The sequence below is a fragment of the Indicator indicator genome, chromosome 36, assembly GCF_027791375.1.
Source record: "Indicator indicator isolate 239-I01 chromosome 36, UM_Iind_1.1, whole genome shotgun sequence".
NCBI classification, from domain to species: domain Eukaryota; kingdom Metazoa; phylum Chordata; class Aves; order Piciformes; family Indicatoridae; genus Indicator; species Indicator indicator.
Window position 1 is genome coordinate 4445279 of NC_072045.1, and position 17960 is coordinate 4463238.

Here is a 17960-nt window from a genome sequence, read left to right on the forward strand (position 1 = left end):
CCTCCAGCCAGCAGGGCTGAGCCTCCCAAGGGAACCTCAGCACCCAACAGCTGCAGCCCCACAGGACATTTCTCCTTGTCTACTCCCTTTGCATGTCTTTAGCATGCATCCACTTCCAGCTCCACTCCCAGCCTCCAGCCCTCAGGGCTGAGCCTCCCAAGGGAACCTCAGCACCCCACAGACACCTACTGGACAGCCACAGGGCTCTTCACGTCGGGCAGAATCACCACCACGTTGCCATCAGCGTCAGGCTTGTGGGTGACCTCTGGCTTCCTTGGCAGCATATCAGCTGCAGTCCAGGCTGCCACGTTCTGCTGCAAGCCTCCCATGCTGTTGCCTCTGTTCATGAGGACAAAGTTGTAGAAGGTGCGAGGCCTGAGGTTGGTGATGAGCTTCTTGGTGGTGCGGCCGTCCACGTCCACGTTCAGCCCGTTGTACTGGATCTGCAGGAGGGCAGGAGGCAGCACAGTTGGCCCCATGGTGGGGGGAGTTTAGGGCTATGCCTTGAAAAATTTTTCCACAGATTTTGAGCAGCAAGTAGTAAAAATGTAAAGAAATCACTCTTGGGTGTAAAGAAAAAGGGAAATGATGATTATTCTGAACAACTCCTTTGGAGGGGTATCTCCCACAAGGTTTGGTTCCCAAAGCTATCTTCAGATCAGTTCTGGTCTGGTCTGTTCTTCTCTTCTTGCTTCTTTGCTGGGAGGATACTAACAGGCTTCTGCTGATCTTGACTGCATTGTTTTGACTGGTATTAACCTATCCTGCTTCTTTCTCTCTTCCCATTGCACCCCTGTACATCAGGTTGGATGTTAGGAAGAAATTTTTCCCCAGGAGACACTGGAACAGGTTGCCCAGGGAGGTGGTGGAAGCCTCATCCCTGGAGGTGCCCTGGGAAGCTGAGGGACTGAGGGGTCTGGGGAAGGCAGGGAAGGAGAAGCCATGACAGCTTTCCCTGGTCTTCTGGCCAGGGGGGAACTGTGCTGTTCTGTTAATTGTAAATCCCTGTAAATGTTGTAAATATTTGTACACATTCACTGCCTTCCACTGTAGACTGTAGCCCGGCTTGTAAATACAGCTGCACTTGCTTCCAAACTGAGCTAGTCTGGTGAAGTTAGTGTTGGGGGGGAATTTTCAACCCACCACACATGGCCAAAGCTGAGCTCCTCAAGCCACCAAACTCCTTCCTCCCCCTTCATTGCTTTGGTCTGCAGAGGACATGGGGTGCTCAGCTCTGCCAGGCTCCATCCTGCTCTGCTGGAGCTGGAGCCAGCGAGGAGCCCTCTGAGTGAGGAGCTCTCTTGTCTCTGCTGCCCACCACAGGGTCCCCAAGCATAAAGAAGATGCAGACCAAAGCCTTGAAACTTCTCTGGAAGGGCAAATTTCACCTGGAAATGGGAAAATGGAGCTAACTTGCCCAGGGAGGCAAAGATTTGGGAACAGAGGTGGGGAGTGCAACCCAACAGCCCTGACTTTCAGCCCCACCTCCTTGATTGACCATTACCTGCCCAGATCTGAGGCAAGAACCCAGAATTCCTGGAATCCAGAATTCATAGAATCATAGAATTGTTAGGCTTGGAAGGGACCTCGAGGATCATCCAGTTCCAACCCCCCTGCCATGGGCAGGGACACCTCACACTGGATCAGGTTGCTCAGAGCCACCTCCAGCCTTAGAAACCTCCAGGGATGAGGCTTCCACTACCTCCCTGGGCAACCTGTGCCAGTCTCTCACCACCCTCATGGGGAAGAATTTCTTCCTAACATCCAATCTGAATCTCCCCATTTCTAGTTTTGCTCCTTTCTCCCCAGTCCTATCACTCCCTGACACCCTGGAATCCAGAATTCCTGCCTCTTACAACAATTCAAACAACAGACAAGACTCCCAGGAAAAAAAAGAAACACAGCTCCAGCTCCTCCATTCCACTTGCCTTGTATGGGGTGGGGGAATTGTAATTCTCAGGAAACTCCCAGCTCAGAAGGACAGAAGTCTTTGTCACCATCTTCACCTTGAAGTTTTTGGGTAAAACTGCTGAGAGAAAAGTGAGGAGGAAAAGGAGAAAGGAGAAGAAAAGGCAGCAGAGGGAAGGAAGAGCAAGAAAGAGAAGGAAGAGAGTGTCAGGCACTGGGAACAGGGCCTGCCAGCCTGGGTCTGGCTGCTGCTGCAGAACAAAAAGGGCTTGCTCCCTCCTCCACACTTTGCTTGAGTTCTGCCAAGGTCCATCTCCCACTGCTCCCTGTCTCCAAGCCTAACCCCAAGAAGGGGTGAGGGAGGCTGGGCTGGCTTTGCCCCACACACTTTATGGATCTGGGTGGCTGCTGCAGGAACGAGGTGCTGGCTTTCTGAGCATGCTCAGGTGAGGAGAACCCCATCCCAGGTCACGTTTGGAGGTCTGGTTTGCTTTGGTTGGTTGTTATTTGGTTTGGTTTTTTGTTTGTTGTTTTTTTTTTTTTTAATTTTGTTCTGTTTTGAAACTTTTTTTGTTTGTTTTCTGTTTTCTTTTGGCTGTTTGCAAAAGCTGAAGAAAACTCTTGCCCACCTGTCCAGCGACTGGCCCCCACCTCAGGGGCCAGGGAAAGAAGGGTGTCCGGACTTAACTGAAGAAGAAAGCGGTAAAAGGAACTTACCTGGCCCAAGGCAGAGGGGAGCTGAGGGACTGAGCGTGACACCAGAGTGCTCTGCATTTACTCACGAGCCTGGCTGAGCCTGGCTGGACCTCTCCAGCTCTCTGCCTCCCGGCACCAGCCCCGGTTACAAGGAGAGAGAGAGAGGGAGGAGGAACCGGTGAGTCCTACCTTGGTCCAGCTGGAACGTCCGATACTGGACGGTTGGGCTGTAGGGCCCGGGGCCTTTACTGGTGTGGGCACGGATTTTAACATCGTAGGCAGTGTTGGGTTTGAGGCCGTTGAGGGTGTAGGAGTTCTCTGGGGAGGGGGGCAGGTCTCTCTCCAGGGGGCTGCCAGGGGACCCGGCCTCCCGGTAGGCTACGGTGTACTTGACGATGGCTCCGTTCCGCTCGGCCAGCACGGGGGGCAGCCAGCCGAACTGCACCGACATGGAAGTGATGTTGCTCGCCTCCAGGATCTGGGGGTAACCCTTGGGGATGTCTTCAGGGGTGGTGAGTTCCTGCACAGCTTCCTCCCCGAAGCCAGCCCGGCTTTTGACGGCCAGCCTGAACACGTAGGTGGCGCCCTTGTGGATGCTGGCAGCTGTGTACTTATCCTCCGTGGCAGGGAACTCCAAGGTGGCCAAGGGCTCCACGTCCTTGCGGCCAAACTGCAGCCTGTAGCCCAGCACCTGGCCTTCTGCATCCAGGGGAGGCTCCCATTTCACCAGCAGAGCGTTCTCCTCTGTCTGGTGCACGGACAGGATGGGCTTCCCTGGGACTGGGAGAGAGGAGAGACAGCCTCAGTCAGACCTGCAGGAGATGAGGAGGACCTTCAGCTGCTACCACAGGTTCCTCAGAGCAGTGGGAAGGTTGCAGCTCAAGTCAACTTGAGGAGGCTGAGGGGGAGGCCTGCTTGTTTCATAGAATGGGTTGGGTTGGAAAGGACCTTAAAGGTCATCCAGTTCCAAGCCCCTTGCCATGGACAGGGACACCTCCCACCAGCCCAGGTTGCTCAAGGCCTCATCCAGCCTGGCCTTGAACACCTCCCTGGGCAACCTGACTACCTGAAAAGAGGCTGCAGCGAGGTGGGGGTTGGTCTCCTCTCCTAGTAATAAGTGATAGGACGAGAGGAAATGGCCTCAAGCTGTACCAGGGGAGGTTTAGATTGGAGATTAGGAAAAAATTCTGTCCTGCAAGAGTGGTCAGGGATTGGAACGGGCTGCCTAGGGAGGTGGTGGAGTCTCCATCCCTGGAGGTGTTCAAGAAAGGTGTGGCCATGGCACCTGGGGCCATGGTTTAGTGGCCATGGTGGTGCTGGGTTGATGGTTGGACTCAATCATCTCAGAGACCTTTTCCAACCAAAACACTTCTCTGCTCTATGACTCAGTGCACTTCAGTTACCCTCCTGTACACCCAGCTGCTGCCACCCACCACGGTCCAGGTGGATGGTCTCTGCCAGGTTCAGGAAATGAGAGGCACTGCCAACGTGTCAGCTGTGAGGTGCTGACACCTCCCTGCATTTATTTTCTTCCCTTCCCTTTCCTCAGGATGGAAAGGGATGCACAGCTCCTCCCTTAGCATCCTGCCACAGCTGGGAAGAACAAACTCTGGAGTCCTGACTCCTGTCCTGATCACTCCAGCAGATAGTCTCCCAGAGCAGGGAAGAAAGAAGGCTGGAGGCTCCCACCTCCCATCCCCTCTCTCTCCATTACTCAGCACAACTCGAGCAGAAAGAGAGTGGAACAGATTGGCTCAGGCTGGGAAGTCCAGAGCAGCTGAGGGTGAAGTAATGAAGGATGGGAAGGGAAGTCTGGGCAGCCCCAGGTCCTGAGCAGCAGGCAGGAGGCCAGCTAAGCAAGTCTGGCAGGCATCTGATCACCCAGTTGGGTACAGAAAGAAGTGGAAACAGCCCAAAACCTGTGGGAGGCAGAGGGCAGGGATGTTGCTGCTTACTCTGTGCAGTTTCTCTCTTCTGGAGGAAGGGAAAAGACAGCTGAGTGTTGGTGTGCTTTCAGTTAGCTCCCTCCTTAACCCCTCCACTTTTGGGGGGATATTGCAGGAGCTGTGCCTCTGTCTAATGAGCCCTGGCACTGCCTGGCTGCTAAGCAAGCCCACAGCCACAGTTAAACCACATGAGCCTGCCTGGAGGTTCCTGAAGCTGGAGAAAGCAGAGCATTAATTCCAGCAGCTCACGCATCATTTACACTCAACTCCACTATTAGAGAGCTCATTTCCTTTCTCCCTGCCTTGCTGTTTCTCCTAGGAATGGAGTTAGGAGAGACCCCACGAGGGTCAGCAGGTTGGAGAGCTGCAGGGCAGCTGATGGAAGGATCCTTCTGCAGGGATCCTGGCAGAGGCAAACTGGAGAAACCACTCTGCCTGACATCTAAAGAGGTGATGAAGCAGCTTGAGGGAGGTTCTCCTCCCACTCTGAGCCTCAGTGAGGCTGCACCTGGAGTATTGTGTCCAGTTCTGGGCTCCTCAGTTCAAGGACAGGGAACTGCTGGAGAGAGAGCTCAGCAGAGGCCACAAAGATGCTGAGGGGCCTGGAGCAGCTCTGTGAGGAGCAAAGGCTGAGAGCCTGGAGAAGAGCAGCTCCAGAGGGGATCTGAGCAATGCTCAGCAAGAGCTAGAGAAGCTGTGGGGGACAAGAGGCTGGGGCCAGACTCTGCTCAGTGGTGCCCAGTGATAGGAAAAGGAGCAACAGGTACAAACTGGAACCCAGGAGGTTCCATCTGAACAGGAGGAAAAACTTCTTTGGTGTGAGGGTGCTGGAGCCCTGCAGCAGGCTGCCCAGAGAGGCTGTGGAGTCTCCTTCTCTGCAAGAGCTTCCAAATCCCCCTGGGCATTGTGATCCTGGGCAAGCTGCTGTGGGTGCCCTTGCTGGAGCAGGGGGGTAGGACTGGATGATCTCCAGGTCCCTTCCAACCCTCACCATGCTTGGATTCTGTGACTGTGAGCAGGGGGATGTGGGCTTGTCTGGGAAACAAATGCTTTATTCACTCCAAACTGTCAGAAAACATCTGGGGAGCAGCGCTGGGAGAGCCTCCCTTGGAAATGCCTCTGAAATCCATTAAGGAGCAGAGCAATGCCATTACCTTTATGCTTCCAGTTTTTATCACCAATGTTACCATAATCAGCTGAGCCTGAAAATATTACATTTGCACAACAAATGTTGTTGAGAAGAAAGGTTGAGAAGAAAGCGTGGAGGAAGGGGCAGGGGGGTGGGGGGGAAGTGTTTTATTTTGCAATTGGTTTGGACAGTAAAGGAGGAAATTGGATGTATGACTGTTTAAATTCAGCCCCTAGCCCTGAATGATAAAGAAAGAAATCTCTCCTCTCAGAAAGTGTGTTGACTCATCACTGCAAAGGAGATAAGAATGTTACCCAGCCATTGGAAAGAGTTCTGGTTTTTTTTTTCTTTCAAAATAGCTATTTTAAGTTGGGGGAAATTGAGGTGTCTGGGGGTTTTTTTTGGGGGGTGGGTAACAGCTGCTGTGCTGGAGGAAACATCCCTCTGTGACTGATCACCTGCACTGCAAATCCTCATGAGGAGAGATGAAGGAGGCTTACAAAAGAGAGTGACAAGGGAGGGAGGCAGAGAGAAAGGCTCCAAAAGAGAAAAATGAGCAGGGTAGAGAGCCTTGGGAAGAGGAAAATGCTGCTGCTTTTCAGATCTTTACAAGTCAACACCATGACAGCAGACCTCTGACTCTCGGGCTCCTCAGGGCATCTCTGTGCACCAACCATCAAACCTGCACAGGGCTCTCAGCCTTTGCTCCTCACAGAGTTGCTCCAAGCCCCTCAGCAGCTTTGGAGCCTCTGCTGCATGCTCTACAGTAGTTCCCTGTCTCTCTTGAACTGGGGAGCCCAGAACTGGACACAATACTTCAGGTGCAGCCTCACCAGGGCAGGGGGAGGAGGGGAGGGGAATGTGAACCTCCCTGCACCTGCTGGCCACACTCTTCTGCTTCACTAGAAGTGATTTTTGCCTCCAAAAATCAGCAGCAGGGCCGTTTTGAGTCTCTCCTTCCTGGAGGGAGTGGGATGAAAGAAGCTGAGCCTGGAGAAAGAGCTTCTTGGCTTTAGGAAAGTGGTGAAAGCTGAGGGCTCAGGAGGAGACCCTTACCTGCACCCTTTGTGGTGACCACTTTGGGTTTGCTGCGAGCTCCATCTCCCTTCATGGTGTAGGCTGCTACGGTGATGGAATAGGAAGTCTCAGGCTGGAGCCCAGCAATGATCATCTCCTGTTCATGAGATTCCAAAGGGAAATCATGTCAGGGACACACACTCAGGGACACCTCTCCTCCTCCAGGAGGCTCAGCCCTTCTCTAGCATGCAGGAACATTCACTGAACCTGAAACCAGGGCACACTCTGGGGCAGCTGGCAGGAGGATGGGAGCCACGTTCCCCGAGCCAGAGGCAGGCACAGCCTGGCTGCTACCAGCCCCTGGAAGCACAGCAGGGCTCTGCAGGGCTCTGCTTCAACACCTTCCCTTCCACATCCCCCTCTCACACAGGCCCTATCTCAACACAAAGCACTTCAGCCATCAAAATGCTGTTTGTGCTCTTCAGAGTGTTCCTCTTCACTCTGTGGCCTCAGAGGAGGTCTCAGTGGTTTCAGGGAGATGACAATTTACTTTTTCCCCATTCCCCCTCCTCCCTTCTCTCCTCAGAGATGTTCTTTAATGCCTTCATAGCATTAAAGGGATTGCTTCAACGCAAAGCACACAACAACACTTTCTCTGCTTGTGCTCTAAAGCTCTCTGCTCCATCCCCAACAGCTTCCTCCTTCCATCCTCTATCAGCCTCACCACACATCTGCCTCCCAAGAGCTTTTGTTACAAGCCTGGCCTCAAGAACAGCCCTTCCCCATGAAGCATTCAGCCCTTCCCTTCCCCATGAAGCATCCAGCCCTTCCCCATGAAGTATTCAACCCTTCCAAGGGCTGTGCTGTAGAAGGGAGCCCCATGCTCTATCAAACAGGATGAGTGCACATGCAGCAGGGTTTTCTCCAAGGCCCTGGGAAGGAGGGAGATGAGGATGCTGTCCACGTTCTCTGGCATCCCTCTCCCATCACCTCCCACTGCCCCTTGGGGCTCCCAATATTGTATCTCAGGGCAGCACATGGGAAGATTTGTTGGTCCTGAAATTCTCTCTATTGTCCCCAAAGCTGAGCAGGCTGTGGAATAGCAGAACTTCCAAACAGCAGGGTTTGCATCACCAGGTTTGGAAGCCATCAGCTATAGAGACAGGTCTGTCTTGTAGGAAAGAAACCTGTCCTGCTCCCACAGTTGCTACTGAGGTTCATGAAGATGGCCTCAAGCTGCACCAGGGGAGATTCAGGTTGGATATTAGGAACAATTTCTTTGCTGCAAGAGCGGTCAGGGATTGGAACAGGCTGGGAGGTGGTGGAGTCCCCATCCCTGGAGGTGTTCAGGAACGGTGTGGCCATGGCCCTTGGGGACAGGGTTTAGAGGCCATGGTGGGGTTGGGTTGATGGTTGGAGTCCTTTTGGAGGAGGCCTTTTCCAACCCATACAATTCTATCATTCAGCCTGACCATGCTTTTCAGACACAAGCCAGAGCTGCCTGCAGACCAGTCCCAAATTCAAGGTCCCATCTGCTTCCCCATGGAGGAGCAGCAGCAGACTCATGGATCCTCCAGAGCCGAGGGGAAAACCCTGCAGCACCGCTGACAAAGGAGACAATCACAGAGGGGTGGCAGAGCAAAATGAGGAGGGTGGGGACAATGCATGGGGACACCAAGATCGAGCTTTAAAACAGGCACACTGGCACTGCAAAAGGTAGCAAGGAAAAGGAAAACATCACAGCACAACAGGAAGTGGGAGAAGGGAAGGGACAGAACCAGGATGGGAGGACTTCTACTGGTGGTACTTACGTATTCAGCAGTGTCATCTGTTTCCCACTGGGCAGAGAACAAGAGAGGTTTTGCACATGAGAATACAGGAGGGGAAAGAAGGGAAAGACAGAGACACAGCATGAGGAAGGAGTCCCTGAGCAAGCAGCCACACAAGGTCAGAAGTTACCAGGCCAGCATGAAGGAAGAAGTAGAGTGGGAGAAATTAGTAGATTCCACCGTGGCCTTTTATTGCCTGTCTTAGAAGACTTCCCAGACACAGGGAAGGTGGATGGGGTTTAGCTGAGTGCTGGGACAGCAGTTCAGACTCTTCCACACTAGCTATGAGTGCAGCTGAACTGCAGAGAGACAACACAGACCTGGTCACAGCGACACTCAGCCACCTGCCCCAGCAGCAGGCTGCCTGGGGGCAGCTACGGCAGCCAGAGCACCCACCCCCACCTCAGACCTTCCAGCAGAGGAGCCTGGAGCAGCAGGCAAGTCCTTACCTGGGCATCAGCCAGCATGATATCCTTGATCTGGGGCAGCCCCCTGGCCTCGCCGTTCTCCATGCGCACATAGTGGACCTGGTAGCCGCGGATCTGGCCGTGCTGGCGGCTCTGGACTGGGGAGCGCCAGAACACCTGGATGGCAGTGGAGTTCAGCACCTCCACCTCCACCTTCCGAGGAGGGGCACTGGGCACTGCCAGGAAGGGAAGCAAGGCAGGAGAGTCACTTGCAGATGTCTGCCTGGAGCCTGTCACTTCACCTCTGGGACATCCTCCCTTCACCTCTGGGATATCCTCCCTTCACCTCTGGGACATCCTCCCTTCACCTCTTGGACATCCTCCCTTCACCTCTGGGATGTCCTCCCTTCACCTCTGGGACATCCTCCCTTCACCTCTTGGACATCCTCCCTTCACCTCTGGGACATCCTCCCTTCACCTCTGGGACATCCTCCCTTCACCTCTTGGACATCCTCCCTTCACCTCTGGGACGTCCTCCCTTCACCTCTGGGACATCCTCCCTTCACCTCTTGGACATCCTCCCTTCACCTCTGGGACGTCCTCCCTTCACCTCTGGGATGTCCTCCCTTCACCTCTGGGACATCCTCCCTTCACCTCTGGGACATCCTCCCTTCACCTCTGGGATGTCCTCCCTTCACCTCTTGGACATCCTCCCTTCACCTCTGGGACATCCTCCCTTCACCTCTTGGACATCCTCCCTTCACCTCTTGGACATCCTCCCTTCACCTCTGGGACGTCCTCCCTTCACCTCTGGGATGTCCTCCCTTCACCTCTGGGACGTCCTCCCTTCACCTCTGGGACACCCTCACATCCCTACACTGAATCTCCAGCCCTGCAAGCAGGAGACCTCACCAGCTATGCCATCATCTACCATGGCATTTATTCAGAGACCCAAGGAAGCAGTTCTGGGGGATCTAATCAGAGGACCATGGAATTATTTTGGTTGGAAAAAGATCCTTAAGATCATCCCATCCAAACATTCTCTGCTCTCTATGTCCCTCAGCACAGCCTCCTTTAACCTGCATGGATCAGAGATATGCATGGAAGCAGCTCCACCTCATAGTGCAGCCATTCAGGAACTTCCAGATCACATCCTCAGGGCAAAGCCAATCTCTAATGGGCCAGGAAAGCTCTGGTCCTGGCTGTGGGATGCTGGGGTGGAGAGGATGTGGAGGATGGCTTGCCCCTGGACACAGATATCGGAGCAAGTCCAGAGGAGGGCTACAAAGATGATCCAAAGGCTGGATCTGCTATGAGGATAGGCTGAGGGAGCTGGGGGTGTGCAGCCTGGAGAAGACTCTGGGGGAACCTTAGAGCTGCCTTCCAGTACCAGAAGGGATCCCACAGGAAGGCTGAGGAGGGACTTCTCTTGAGGGTGTCTAGAGACAGGACAAGAGAGAATGGTTTGAAACTGAGGGAGAGCAGGGTTAGGCTGGAGCTTAGGAAGAAGTTCTTCCGTATGTGGGTGCTGAGATTCTGGAATAGGCTGCCCAGGGAGACTGTGGATCCCCTTCCCTGGGGGTGTTCAAGGCCAGGCTGGATGAGGCCTTGAGCAGCTGAGTCTAGCTGAGAGCTGTCCCTGCCTAGGGCAGGGAGGTTGCAGTGGATGATCTCCGAGGTCCCTTCCAACCCAAACCATTCCATGATTCCATGATTCTGTGATTCCCTTGTCTCTCAGGCAGGGGAGGTGGGTCGGTGCCACCTGCCACTACATCATCTCAGGCTAGGAAACAAAGAGATGACTGGGATGGAGTTCAGGAAACAAAACCACAGGGCATGACAGCTTCATCTGCAAGCCAGCCACAGAGTCTGAGCAAGGTATTGTCTCCCTCTGGGCTGAGGGTGAGGGAAACTGGAGCCACACTGGGGCAAACCAGTTGCTGTTGCTTAAATTCTTTTTCTCTGGGATGGAGGAAGAAAGCCTGAGAGGTTTGGAAGTGACTTCTGTTAGTTACTTGACCTGTATTATGTGAGGCTCCTACCTCACCCTCCCTGTCAGGGTGCTCTCCCTCCATGCCCATGTTCCTCTTTTTCCTTGGGTTTATTTTCTTGTAGGAATGCCAAGGAAACTGGGCTGGTTGTTCTCTGTGTTTGCCTCTGAGCTGGAGTGGAAACTGCTCCTCACTGAAGGGGTTTTGTAGGTTTCAACAGATTCCTCCCTTCCACCACTAACCAAAACTTGGCCTGAGAGAGGAGTGAGTTACAAGGAATGCATGGGAAGAACGCAATATTTTAAAACAGTTCCTGGCAGCAGTCATCTCCTCTGATTTCATTTCTGTGCTGCCTCTCAGCTGCTTCCTTGCTCAGCAGCAGCTTTTCAAGAATTGTGGTGTAGTCAAGGCTCAGAAGACAACCTGAAGCTCCAAAATCTCACCCCTAAAGTAGGGAAGCACAACCCTACAGAGCCCAGTTCTCAGAAGGGCTGGGGGAGCTGGCAGCAAAGGCTGCTGCACATCCCAGAGCAAAAGTCCTACTCAGGGCTGGGTTTTGTCCCCACATGAGCCACAGAACCATAGACCAGTTGAAGATGGAAGAGACCTTCGAGATCATCAAGTCATCAACATAAGAAGTTCCATCTAAACATGAGGAGGAACTTCTTTAACTTCAGGGTGGGAACAAGCTGCCCAGAGAGGTGCTGGAGTCTCCATCTCTGGAGTCATTCCAAACCTGCCTGGACGTGTTCCTGGGTGACCTGCCCTAGGTGAACCTGGACTCAGTGATCTCCAGAGGTCCCTTCCAGTCACAGAATCATAAAGTTACAGAATCAGAGAATCAGAGCATCACAGAATCATAGAATCACAGAATCAGAGCATCATAGGATCATAGAGTCATGGAATCACAGAATCATAGAATCAGAGCATCACAGAATCATGGAATCATAAAATCATAGAGTCATGGAATGGTTTGGTTTGGAAGGGACCTCAGACCTCACCTACTCCAACACCCCTGCCATGGTCCCACCACCCTCTGCTTGGGACTTCTGCTTCTGTTAGCTTCTGGCTAGGGATTGGTGTAGGACTGCTGTGAGGGATCTGCTTGGGACTTCTGTTAGCTTCTGGCTAGGCTCTGGTGTAGGACTGCTGTGAGGAAACTGCTTGGGACTTCTGTTAGCTTCTGGCTAGGGATTGGTGTAGGACTGCTGTGAGGGATCTGCTTGGGACTTCTGCTTCTGTTAGCTTCTGGCTAGGGATTGGTGTAGGACTGCTGTGAGGAAACTGCTTGGGACTTCTGTTAGCTTCTGGCTAGGGATTGGTGTAGGACTGCTGTGAGGGATCTGCTTGGGACTTCTGTTAGCTTCTGGCTAGGGATTGCTGTAGGACTGCTGTGAGGAAACTGCTTGGGACTTCTGTTAGCTTCTGGCTAGGGATTGCTGTAGGACTGCTGTGAGGGATCTGCTTGGGACTTCTGTTAGCTTCTGGCTAGGGATTGGTGTAGGACTGCTGTGAGGGATCTGCTTGGGACTTCTGTTAGCTTCTGGCTAGGGATTGCTGTAGGACTGCTGTGAGGGATCTGCTTGGGACTTCTGTTAGCTTCTGGCTAGGGCTCAGGTGTAGGACTGCTGTCAGGGATCTGCTTGGGACTTCTGTTAGCTTCTGGCTAGGGCTCTGGTGTAGGACTGCTGTCAGGGATCTGCTTGGGACTTCTGTTAGCTTCTGGCTAGGGCTCTGGTGTAGGACTGCTGTCAGGGATCTGCTTGGGACTTCTGTTAGCTTCTGGCTAGGGATTGGTGTAGGACTGCTGTGAGGGATCTGCTTGGGACTTCTGTTAGCTTCTGGCTAGGGCTCAGGTGTAGGACTGCTGTGAGGGATCTGCTTGGGACTTCTGTTAGCTTCTGGCTAGGGATTGCTGTAGGACTGCTGTGAGGGATCTGCTTGGGACTTCTGTTAGCTTCTGGCTAGGCTCTGGTGTAGGACTGCTGTGAGGAAACTGCTTGGGACTTCTGTTAGCTTCTGGCTAGGGCTCAGGTGTAGGACTGCTGTCAGGGATCTGCTTGGGACTTCTGTTAGCTTCTGGCTAGGCTCTGGTGTAGGACTGCTGTCAGGGATCTGCTTGGGACTTCTGTTAGCTTCTGGCTAGGCTCTGGTGTAGGACTGCTGTCAGGGATCTGCTTGGGACTTCTGTTAGCTTCTGGCTAGGGCTCAGGTGTAGGACTGCTGTCAGGGATCTGCTTGGGACTTCTGTTAGCTTCTGGCTAGGCTCTGGTGTAGGACTGCTGTGAGGGATCTGCTTGGGACTTCTGTTAGCTTCTGGCTAGGGATTGCTGTAGGACTGCTGTCAGGGATCTGCTTGGGACTTCTGTTAGCTTCTGGCTAGGGCTCTGGTGTAGGAGTGCTGTGAGGGATCTGCTTGGGACTTCTGTTAGCTTCTGGCTAGGCTCTGGTGTAGGACTGCTGTGAGGGATCTGCTTGGGACTTCTGTTAGCTTCTGGCTAGGGATTGGTGTAGGACTGCTGTGAGGGATCTGCTTGGGACTTCTGTTAGCTTCTGGCTAGGGCTCTGGTGTAGGACTGCTGTGAGGGATCTGCTTGGGACTTCTGTTAGCTTCTGGCTAGGGATTGCTGTAGGACTGCTGTCAGGGATCTGCTTGGGACTTCTGTTAGCTTCTGGCTAGGGATTGCTGTAGGACTGCTGTGAGGGATCTGCTTGGGACTTCTGTTAGCTTCTGCCTAGGCTCTGGTGTAGGAGTGCTGTGAGGGATCTGCTTGGGACTTCTGTTAGCTTCTGGCTAGGGCTCAGGTGTAGGAGTGCTGTGAGGGATCTGCTTGGGACTTCTGTTAGCTTCTGCCTAGGCTCTGGTGTAGGACTGCTGTGAGGGAACTGCTTGGGACTTCTGTTAGCTTCTGCCTAGGCTCTGGTGTAGGTCTGCTGTGAGGGATCTGCTTGGGACTTCTGTTAGCTTCTGCCTAGGCTCTGGTGTAGGACTGCTGTGAGGGATCTGCTTGGGACTTCTGTTAGCTTCTGGCTAGGGCTCAGGTGTAGGAGTGCTGTGAGGGATCTGCTTGGGACTTCTGTTAGCTTCTGGCTAGGGCTCAGGTGTAGGAGTGCTGTGAGGGATCTGCTTGGGACTTCTGTTAGCTTCTGGCTAGGGATTGCTGTAGGACTGCTGTCAGGGATCTGCTTGGGACTTCTGTTAGCTTCTGGCTAGGGCTCTGGTGTAGGACTGCTGTGAGGGATCTGCTTGGGACTTCTGTTAGCTTCTGGCTAGGGATTGCTGTAGGACTGCTGTGAGGGATCTGCTTGGGACTTCTGTTAGCTTCTGGCTAGGGATTGGTGTAGGACTGCTGTGAGGGATCTGCTTGGGACTTCTGTTAGCTTCTGCCTAGGCTCTGGTGTAGGAGTGCTGTGAGGGATCTGCTTGGGACTTCTGTTAGCTTCTGGCTAGGGCTCAGGTGTAGGAGTGCTGTGAGGGATCTGCTTGGGACTTCTGTTAGCTTCTGCCTAGGCTCTGGTGTAGGACTGCTGTGAGGGATCTGCTTGGGACTTCTGTTAGCTTCTGCCTAGGCTCTGGTGTAGGTCTGCTGTGAGGGATCTGCTTGGGACTTCTGTTAGCTTCTGGCTAGGCTCTGGTGTAGGACTGCTGTGAGGGATCTGCTTGGGACTTCTGTTAGCTTCTGGCTAGGGCTCAGGTGTAGGAGTGCTGTGAGGGATCTGCTTGGGACTTCTGTTAGCTTCTGGCTAGGCTCTGGTGTAGGACTGCTGTGAGGGATCTGCTTGGGACTTCTGTTAGCTTCTGGCTAGGCTCTGGTGTAGGTCTGCTGTGAGGGATCTGCTTGGGACTTCTGTTAGCTTCTGGCTAGGCTCTGGTGTAGGTCTGCTGTGAGGGATCTGCTTGGGACTTCTGTTAGCTTCTGGCTAGGCTCTGGTGTAGGACTGCTGTGAGGGATCTGCTTGGGACTTCTGTTAGCTTCTGCCTAGGCTCTGGTGTAGGTCTGCTGTGAGGGATCTGCTTGGGACTTCTGTTAGCTTCTGGCTAGGGATTGCTGTAGGACTGCTGTGAGGGATCTGCTTGGGACTTCTGTTAGCTTCTGGCTAGGGCTCAGGTGTAGGAGTGCTGTGAGGGATCTGCTTGGGACTTCTGTTAGCTTCTGGCTAGGGCTCTGGTGTAGGACTGCTGTGAGGGATCTGCTTGGGACTTCTGTTAGCTTCTGGCTAGGGCTCAGGTGTAGGAGTGCTGTGAGGGATCTGCTTGGGACTTCTGTTAGCTTCTGGCTAGGGCTCAGGTGTAGGACTGCTGTGAGGGATCTGCTTGGGACTTCTGTTAGCTTCTGGCTAGGCTCTGGTGTAGGTCTGCTGTGAGGGATCTGCTTGGGACTTCTGTTAGCTTCTGGCTAGGCTCTGGTGTAGGTCTGCTGTGAGGGATCTGCTTGGGACTTCTGTTAGCTGCTTTGTCTGTGAAGGGCTTCCAGGACTCCTCCTGTAAGTGGCACTCTGGGACTCTGTACTGCCGGGGATTCTACAACGCAGCAATAAAGGCCTTCTGGAAGGAGATTCATCTGCAACCTCGTTGGGTTCATGCCTCCATCTGCCACCCAATGGCCCCTGAATCAAGGAGGGGGAAAAACCCAACCCCAAGCAGCAGGAGCAGCAGCAGTTCCCTTACCATCCTCATCCGTCCGGACGATAACCGGCGAGCTCTCCGGGCCCGGCCCCACCTCCGTGTGAGCCACGACGGTGATGCGGTACTCGGTCCACTTCTCCAGGGACTCCAGGAGGAGCTGACTGGTGCTTGGGGGGATATCATTCACCTCCTTAAGCTCCGTGTCCTCGGAGTCCAGGGCTCGATAGTAGACGCTGTAGCCAGCCAGGATGCCATTTTGGCTCTCAGCCGGAGGCGGCCGCCAACTTACCAGAATGGCAGTGGATCTGGTGCTGACACATTTTACGTCTTGAGGGGGGGCAGACGGTTCTAGGAGGGGGGGGAAAATTCAGGAAGGGGGAAAGGGAAAGAAAAGGGGAAGAGGAAAAAAAAAAAAAAAGAAAAAAAAACCCAAACAAAAAAACCACAAAGAAAAGATGGGAAAGGTAAAAAAAAAAAAAGAGGCAAACGACAAAAAAAACAAACGAAAAAAAACCAACGACAAAGAAAGAAGTAAACGAAACCAAAGCAAAGGATAAAAAGGGGGGATAAAAAAAGAAAGAAAAAAGAAAAATGGTAACGGAAAAAATCTAAAAATAAAACGTACGGAAATTTGGTTTTAGGAAGATAAAATTAAAAAAGGGAGAGAGCTTTTTGTTGTGGTCTCTCTGTTTTTGGTTTTTTTTTTCTCTTTCGTGTTTTTGAATGAAAGAAAGGAAGGAGGGGGGGAATAAAACTCAACAGAAATGCAATGGGACATGAACAAAATTGAAGTGTTCTGAAAGCAAAGGAGTGGGAGCGGCGAGCGGGCTAGCCAGGAGGGGTCCTGCTGCATCTGCCCAGTGTGGCTGGCACTAAGGTGAGCACCCAGCTCTACCCCCTGAAGGACCTTTCATCAGCTCCCTGCTTTTCAGGCCAGACTCTTTACAGGGGTGCCCACTGACAACCAGCAACGGGCACAAACTGGCAGCCAGGAGGTTCCACCTCAACTTTGGTGTGAGGCTGCTGGAGCCCTGCAGCAGGCTGCCCAGAGAGGTTGTGGAGTCTCTTTGTGTGGAGAGCTTCCAACCCCACCTGGGCACTGTGCTCCTGGGCAAGCTGCTGTGGGTGCCCTGCTTTAGCAGGAGGGTTGGAGTGGATGGTCTCCAGAAGTCCTTTCCACCCCCAGCATGCTGTCACTTTGTGATGCTGTTTCCCATCAGTCTGGCAAACCCTGCCCTGGTAAAACATTTTGTTTCCAACCTGAGGTCTCTGGGATCTTGACTTTCTTTGAAGGGATTTGGGAAAAATAAGTAAGAGAAGCAAATCTTTTGCCAGGAGGCTTACAGTGAAGAGTCTGCTTCCAGATGGAAGTTGTTAGCTGTCTTACAGATTGAAGGAGGTGAAAAACCACAGTGGTAGTGCCCAGGATATTGCCAAGCAATGAGCCCACAATGTGTTTAGAGAGGAGGGGGTTAGAGAAAAGACTTGCAGAGGAGCGAGGCAGCAGCCTTGCCACGGTGCTCAGGTACCCACAGGGGCTTCCCAAAGTGCCAGCAGCTCTGCCTCCTGTTGCACTCTGCCTAACCCACATCGAGGTATCTCTGACAGCCCCAGGAGCACAAGCTTGTAAACAGGGCCCTGTGCAGCTCCATGCTCATGGAATCATGGAATCATTCGGATGTTCTCATGGTGGCAGCAGTCAACTGTCTGCAGGCTGGCTGTGAGGAGCTGGGAAGGTGTAACCCACAGCTTCCAGTGCAGGGCTGCTCACCTTGGGGCTCTGGTGAACTGCAGTTGGGGATTTTGAGTGCTGCCTGCTCAGCAGGAAGCAGGATGCTGACAGCAGCTCCATCAGAGCAGAGGTGTGGGGCACCCTCTGCCAGGAGGCTGTCCAGCCTGGAGGAGGCTGAACGGAGACCTTCTGGCTTTCTACAGCTCCCTGAAAGGAGGCTGGAGCCAGGTGGGGTTGGTCTCTTCTCACTAGTAACAAATGACAGGACAAGAGGAAATGGCCTCAAATTGCACCAGGGCAGGTTTAGGTTGGACATTAGAAGAAACTTCTTCTCTGAAAGGGTTCTCAGACACTGGCACAGGCTGCCCAGGGAGGTGGTTGAATCCCCATCCTTGGAGGTGTTTCAAAGCTGCAGAGATGTGGTGCTGAGGGCCATGGTTTAGCCCCAGCCTTAGCAGCATTAGGGAATGGTTGGGCTGGATTCAAAGGCCAGTCCCAGCCCAAACGATTCTATGATTCCAAGCCATGTCCAGGCCCTGAGATGTGGGGAGACCTGCAGCACCCCCAGATTTGGTGATGGAGATGCCATGGGTCTGAGCCCTTGGCAAGGGCTGGACAAAGAGTCTGCCCCTTCCGTATCCCACCTGTAACCTGGGCACTTTGGGAAATCTCAGGCCA

At 53.3% G+C, this 17960-nt stretch overlaps 1 protein-coding gene across 1 annotated transcript in view; it reads right to left on the reverse strand.

Moving 5' to 3' along the window:
• Positions 1-17960, reverse strand: part of PTPRS (protein tyrosine phosphatase receptor type S) — a 124161-nt gene that overhangs the window by 40569 nt on the left and 65632 nt on the right. The window contains exons 13-19 of the mRNA XM_054396087.1: positions 15593-15898; positions 8975-9168; positions 8508-8534; positions 6736-6853; positions 2794-3384; positions 1929-2026; positions 190-443 (exon numbers count right to left, since the gene is read on the reverse strand). Coding sequence (XP_054252062.1) covers positions 190-443; positions 1929-2026; positions 2794-3384; positions 6736-6853; positions 8508-8534; positions 8975-9168; positions 15593-15898 — 1588 coding nt within the window. The remainder of the gene's footprint in view (positions 1-189; positions 444-1928; positions 2027-2793; positions 3385-6735; positions 6854-8507; positions 8535-8974; positions 9169-15592; positions 15899-17960) is intronic.